The sequence below is a fragment of the Hipposideros armiger genome, unplaced genomic scaffold (genome assembly GCF_001890085.2).
Source record: "Hipposideros armiger isolate ML-2016 unplaced genomic scaffold, ASM189008v1 scaffold_47, whole genome shotgun sequence".
Lineage (NCBI taxonomy): Eukaryota > Metazoa > Chordata > Mammalia > Chiroptera > Hipposideridae > Hipposideros > Hipposideros armiger.
The window spans coordinates 914848-922333 of NW_017731397.1; the positions used below are offsets into that span (position 1 = coordinate 914848).

Sequence of the window (7486 nt, forward strand, 5' to 3'; positions counted from 1 at the left end):
TAGGAGAATGAGGTACTAAGAGCTATGGGTCACAGTTCCCTGCATGAGGAAAATGAGCAAAGAGTGTCAGCCCAGAAGGAAAAATCACTCCAGGAGAATGAAGATGAAAATAAAATAGCTGATAAACCTGAGTGGGAGGCAGAAAAGACCACTGAATCTAGAAATGAGGTAAGCATGTCAGAATATTCCAGCCTCACCTTAGATTTGGGCCTTAAAGTAGATTTCGTAAGGCTCTGATAATGTGTGTTGAGAATGAACTTTGTATGTAGGTGTGAGAGCTACTGTAAGCAAATCTGGTGTATGAAAATACGTATTTTTTAAATTATGGGAATGGTTGATTTACAAAGGAATCAGCCCATAGAATTATCTCTGGTTAAACTCAAGATACTGTGTGAGAGACTGAGTATGTGTGTGTACGTGTGTGTTGTACACCTACACCCCTCCAGGAACCTGCTAGCAGGTTTTATTAGTTGTGTTTGCTATGGCAAGGGATGAAGTGATGGCTGGCATCCTGAATCCAGGAACCCTCACTCACTCAGACCAGGCTGGCCAGGTCTGGTACAGCAAACCACAAGACCCACCCTGCAAGCAAATCACCCACAGGGCACCCCTGCAGGACTTTTCGTGATGGCAGTCTGAACCATGACTCACCCCAGGTGGTGTTTTGGGGCTGTGCCTTGAACACCCTTGTAGGATGGAGAGGGTACCATGAATTGGCCCTTGTCAGATAGTCCATCATCACTGTCGCCTTGACCATGTAACATCGCATTGAACATTATAAGATTAACGGAGTAAAATCAGAACACAGCTTTACCCTTTTTGCTCACCTACCATTACCGCCCCTCCAGGCTGTTCTGTCCTAGGAATTAGTTCTTCCCTGCACCTTGGGTGAAATCCAGGGCAGTCACCATGACTTTAGATAATCAGATAAAAATCTCTCTGGTCATTTCAGTGCAGCAATTGATCTATATAATCCAGTGATTCTCGAAAACTCTGAACTGAAATTCGGCTTATCCCCTCCTCCTGTCTCATGTGCTGCGGCCTCAAAGCCTCTCCTGCGTGTGGCGGTTTGTCTCTTTCCCCAGTTCCACTCTCTTGCTCACTAGGCTGTCTTCTGGGGTGTGGTGGGGTAGTAAGGGCTCAGGCAAGGTGTTGCTTGACTGGCATCATTTTGACACTGGTTTCTCTTTACCATAGGATATACGTATTTAAAACTGTTTTTGTTGGATGGGCACTTTCATTTCCTAAGTTCCTTTGAGACCCCTACCCCCACATCTGCCCTTCTGTTGCGAAGGACAAATCCCTCTTCACCTCCAGATGACCTTTTGGAGTCCTTCCTGCATTCCTGCAGTGGCATTCATCCCCGCTCCAGGTGGCCCTCTCAACCACACGCTGCTCCCCAGCAGCTGGTCCTGCAACCTCGCCCCCTTCCACAATCCCGTCACCTCCCTTACTCAGCCCCTTGCCCGTCATGTTTCTCAGGCAGGCTCTGGACACTCTTGTACTGTGTTCCCCAAACTGCAGGGAACACACAGGATGTTTCTAAGTGAGTCCCTGGACTCCTGGAGTCCCTTTTTGCTTGTCTTCAGGTGCGAGGGAAGCTCACCCCGAAGAACCTTCCCATTCTCACTCCCTAACCTCTTAGGCTTCATACGACCCCTTTAGAACCTTCAATTGAGGGAGGGCCCCATTGCAGCCTTGCATTTCACTTTGAAGTGCAGGCCTTGTATTTCCTCACAGTTCAGGTACCCTTGGTGTGGCTTTACACCCCCACCCCACCCAGCATTAGTCACATCAGTGCCAGTGAACTTTAACAAAATACTGAAGAACATTTGCTTTTAAGGAGACATTTCAGCCCACGTTCCTGAGTGCCTCTTCCTCACAGTCTTTTTTGAGGGAGATGTTTTTATCACAGGCCATCACTTCAGTGTATACAGATAGATAGCATACGTGGTTGGTCCATTTTTCTCCTGGGTATGCCATTGCCTTTCCTTACTCCCTTGCTGGGCTTCTCAGAAAAGCCGGAACTGTGCTTCCTACTTGTTTGCATTACCTGAAGCAACTCATTGCTAGGTAGGAGCATAGGTCGGCACTCATTAAGTACTAATGAAGACAGGTGAAGTGGGGAGCTTCCTTAGAGAAATTAAAATATAATTTGAATTGCAACAAATATCAGTTTGGATAAAACTCTCTAGAAACACATTTCATCACTCAAAGCAAGGCATCTGTGCCTTATTCCGTGGTAGCAGGCTCGCCTCCTGTCTGTACCTCCATGTGCCTGGCCTGGGCATCTTGCGTAGTTTGCATTTACACCACACCTGTGTACTGTGAATCACACATTTCTCATAGGAGCTTCTGATGTTAGTACACCTGTCTACTCTTACTGAGATGTTACTTACTAGGTGCTCTTATTAGTTTGTTGAAATAAAACAGTAATGAGTTGTCTAATCAAGTAAACCACTGGCGTTTATTTCAGTTCTTTCAGGTGACAACCCTGGGTAGTTAACTAGGGCTGACTGCCATATTTGCTCCTTAGCAGTGACTTCTTTCTGGCCCCATTGCAGGCCGACTTAGACAGCTGGCTACTGAGAAGTAGGTTAACTGATCTGAAGAGATTTTCTTCTCACTAAAGACAAGTTGAGTTTATATTAATGTTTCGTCTTTTAAGATGTCTTTTCAAGTGAAGTGGGTGTCCTCCATGTTCTCTAAATACTCCTAGTGATGTCTGTCAAAATGCAGTGGATTCTTCACCCAAATCAGAACTGTGTGTTGGTATTTCATGTTAAGACTTCCAAAGGAGAATTATTAAGGTCTGACTTAAGAAAAAAACCATACCATTTCCTTGCAATCTAAATTGAACTCATATTAGAATTCAGTTGCATAGTGATTTCAAATAGAATGCTGTTCAGTTAAGGCTCTCAGACAGACATGTCAGTGAGGTTCTGAAGAGAAGTAAACGAGGGGATTTTCTTTAACAGAGGTGAGGGCAGGTATAAGGGAAACACCAAGAAACAAGGAGGCTCCCAGGGACTAGCAACAACATGAAGCCATTTCCAGCATCAGGACAGAGGGGAACCTGGGGAGAACGGGGGCTCAGTGAGAGCTGGAACTGACGACACGCTGCTGAAGCTGCTGTCTGTAAGGCACGCGATTGCCCCTCCCACCGCTCGCTGTCTTCAGTGCACCCAACCAGAGGGCTGGGTAGGAGGGGTTAGACCTCAGCCCATCATCTCCAAGGGCACTGGAGAGGGAACAGGCAAAAAGGTTTAGTGAAACACAATTCTGACTAGCTTGAAGGGATCAGTCTGTAACTCACTTTAAGCAGAGTGATCCTCATACTGTTACTTATACTTTCTAAATATTACAGCTTTAGTTTTTGAAAATAATGTTATTTACCCAATATTACAGATTGTTTTTGCAGGAATCCAGGTTTATGCTGTCATCCATTGTCACACACTTGTGACCATGAACAAATTTTGGTCAATGGTTGGCCAGGACTAATCCATCAAGTTTTGGGTCATTTACAGAACAGTATTGGCAAAGTCTCCTATCCCCTAAGAATGCATAATTTGCCAGTTAAAGAGCAAGAAATCTCATCCAACAATTTAGCTTACATAGTCCTATAGCATCCACAGAAATTGACACAGGAAGCCTTGTACTGCTTGTATTATGATGAAATACCTTGAAAACATGGCTTCATAGAACCCAAGGTATTTGGTGGAAAAGGAAACGAAGTATTTGTATGTACACTACACTTCAGTCCAACTGGTCCGAATCCTCCAAAAAAAGAAACCCTAAAGTAAAAAGTTAGGGGCGGGACTAATGCACAGCACAAGTCAGGAATATGCACTTGCTAACATGTAAAGATAACCCCCATGACACACCAAAAACAGTAATCCTGGATAAAATATAATGGATAATATTTTTAAATACATAGCAGAACGCTAAAGAAAGGGAAACTAGAGATAGAAACGAGGGAACTCAAAATCCACAATAAGATAATCAGGCACCAAAACTGTAGAGCCCCAAGGAACAATTGGATCCAAATGTCATAAATGAGACTGGAGTTGGATGGATAGGAAATGAGATCTCAAACCCAAACCTGTGCACCTGAGAGTTCCCTGTTTAAAGGTTCTTCGGTTCAGGAAATGGGAACTAGGACGATTCTAGCCATCAGACTGGAGACAGAGCAAGGAAGCTGTCTGTCCTTTGGGAAACAGAACCCCAAATGGGCCCCAAAGCCAGATATAAACTGAATCCACACTACCATTGCCATAAGGAGTCCTGAGCCAAGAAAGCAGTTTAGATGATATAAAAAACTGGTCCTTGCAGAGAAAAACACAAAACTACCTTACAGTTAGTTGGTAACCCTTGATATGTGGGACTCCTACACTGATAGCTCTCAACAAAGATGAGCTCACCTTTAAACATAAATGAAAAGTTATTCTAATAGTCCCAGGAGAGACTAGCAAGTATTCAAAGGGTTTGTGTCAAAATTACTTCCAAAATTAGAATGATCTTATGACTCAGATTAAAGGAACACAGAATCCCAACCAGACTAAATGCAAAGTCCAAGACCTGTCAGTGAAATGGCAAGACAACAAAGAGGAAGAAAAAAATCTTGAAAATTACTTGAGGAAAAAAAGATATAAAACGAGATTTGCAAACACATCAATAGTAATGAATGCCATAGGACCAAGTACTGAAGGGAAACATTAAACTTGATCATCTTACCAGATAAACTATCATTTAAGCATGAAGGTGAAATAATTCTAGGCTATATATGAAAACTAAGTTTACTAGAACTATCAAAGCAGTTATTTCAACAAGAAGGGAGATCTCCTAAGGCAGGATAAAGCACAATGATGAGTACAGAAGTTGGTAACACACTGCGGTAAATCTAAATACAACTTAACTGTAAAATTATATAATTTTGTATGAAATTTGTAGGGTTGGCTGTGGAGGGGCAAACTAAGGTGGAACTAACAATACTAGCCAAAAATCATATGAAGGGCAGGATGGAGGTAAGATCTGGTTGTCCTTTCAAGATAAAACAAAGACCCAGGCAACCAGTTTCAGTGTTGTAAATGATATACCTTGTTTCTTTCAGAGACATCTAAATGCGACCGACACATCTTTCTCTCTGGAAGCCTTTTCTCAGTTGCTTTCATCACAGCCTGAAAATTCACCCGAGGTAATTGGAACCTTGGTTTCTATTCTTGCAGGAAAATATCTGCACTGACTTCTATAAAGTAACTTTTTTACCTGGATGACATCCTTATGTAACAATTAACATCTACCACATTATTTAAGATTCTTCTTTACAGATACACTTCAACTTTGGAGAATTAAACAAATATAGTTCCTCCCAGTAATGACCACAAAGGTATAACCCAATTCATGTAATTCATATTGAATCAAAATGGCAGTAAACATTTGACAAACTAGGGCATAACTTTTTGGTGGAATTTGTTTTCATCACATTTGGTCTGATTTACTTTAGAAGCCCCCCCCACACACACACACACACACCCACTACTTCACTGTAACTTATGTGAATTTAGATGGCCAACAGCTAGGACAAGAGTTGCATTTAATATAGTAAGGTACAGTAAAACATTAGAATGACGAACAAAACCAGCTTTTTACTAACTTAAATCAAGTTTTCTAAATTGCTGTATTGGAAAAACAAATCTTCCTCCAAGTGTAGCATATTCTGATTTGGGCTCACATCACATATTGTTGCCTGAATTATTTAACTGTGGAAAGCTATTCACGGCCAACTTATATCCCTATTTGCATAAAGGAATTCACAAGTGAGGCAAGAAAATGCTGTCAAGCATTAGAATTGCTGTTGAGACTGGGTTATGTGTATTAAAGTGTTTCTTTCCCTTTCTTTTTCAGGGCATCTCACTGGGAGATATTCCTCTTCCAGGAAGTATCAATGATGGCATAAATTCAGCACATTATAACATCAATTTTAGCCAGGCTATCAGTCACGATGTGAATCTTCACGAGGCCATGTTGCTGTGTCCTGACAGTACATTTAGAAGAGATCCAATAGCGAGGACTTCACAGCCCCAAGAACCGTTTCTACAGTTCAATTCTCTTAACACCAATCCTGAACAGACCCTTCCTGGAACTAATCTGACAGGATTTCTCCCACTTCCTGACCATCAGATGAGGAATTTAACAAGCCAAGACCTGTATGACCTTGATATGAACATATTTGATGAGATAAATTTAATGTCTTTGGCTACAGAAGGTTTTGATCCAATGGAAGTTTCTCACCTTTTTGAAGAACCAGATTCTGATTCGGGGCTTTCTTTCAATTCAAACCACGATAGCCCCTCTATCACCAAGTCTAATTCTTCTGTGTGTGAAGGTGCTATAGGTTCTAGTAGTGATGTTGAATCGCTTTCCCACCATGCCTTAGAAGGCGCTGTAGGAGGCTACTGCCCAGAGTCCAGTAAGCTTTGTCAAGTGGATCATAGGAGTGGTTCTGGTTTCCATGGGGACCTTGCATTTCAACATATATTCCATAACCACACTTACCATTTACAACCAAGTACATCAGAATCCACTCCTGAATATTTTTCATGGCCTGGGAAATCACAAAAAGTAAAAAGTAGGTACCTGAATGACACCAGTTTAAGCCGTGATGAACGCCGTGCTAAAGCTCTACACATCCCCTTTTCTGTAGATGAAATTGTCCGCATGCCTGTTGATTCTTTCAACAGCATGCTAAGCAGGTACTACCTGACAGATTTACAGGTATCACTCATCCGTGATATCAGACGAAGAGGGAAAAATAAAGTTGCTGCTCAGAACTGTCGTAAGCGCAAACTGGACATAATTTTGAATCTAGAAGATGATGTATGTAACTTGCAAGCAGAGAAGGAGACTCTCAAGAGAGAGCGAGCCCAGTGTAACAAAGCTATTAACATAATGAAACAGAAACTGCATGACCTTTATCATGATATCTTTAGTAGGTTAAGAGATGAGGAAGGTAGGCCGGTCAATCCAAACCAATACACTCTTCAATGCAGCCATGATGGAAGTGTTTGGGTTGTACCCAAGGAACTGGTGACCTCAGGCCACAAAAAGGAAAACCAAAAGGCAAAGAGAAAAGGTGAGAGAAGAAATTGAAAATGGGTCCCCCATTAATATGTATAAAATGGTGATGTTCAGAAGAAATATATGGTCACAAACCAATGAAACTTCTTAGTTCAAGTGTTACAAAAATCAAGTACTGCAAGATCAGCCTTGTGGGAAAACTGGGGAAAGCCACTTTTCATGAAGTCCTACATTATGTACACAATTCATAAATATGTACAAATAGGATGAAAATTTGGTTATGACTCCACTTTGGTAGTAATTTTTTCTTAAGATGGTTACAACAAAGAGCAAACAATGTATTATTTTAAAAATGTATTTCAAGGGCCAGCAGAGTGGCTCAGTTGGTTAAGAGCTTGCTCAAGAGTGA

At 41.8% G+C, this 7486-nt stretch overlaps 1 protein-coding gene across 2 annotated transcripts in view; it reads left to right on the top strand.

Moving 5' to 3' along the window:
- NFE2L3 (NFE2 like bZIP transcription factor 3) overlaps positions 1 to 7486 on the top strand; it is a 28438-nt gene extending 20952 nt beyond the window's left edge. The window contains exons 2-4 of one of the 2 annotated variants that reach the window (XM_019639886.1): positions 4 to 168; positions 5111 to 5194; positions 5905 to 7486. In XM_019639886.1, the coding sequence (XP_019495431.1) occupies positions 4 to 168; positions 5111 to 5194; positions 5905 to 7149 (1494 nt within the window). In that variant the 3' untranslated portion in view covers positions 7150 to 7486. The remainder of the gene's footprint in view (positions 1 to 3; positions 169 to 5110; positions 5195 to 5904) is intronic. The other variant, XM_019639887.1, reaches the window with a different exon arrangement.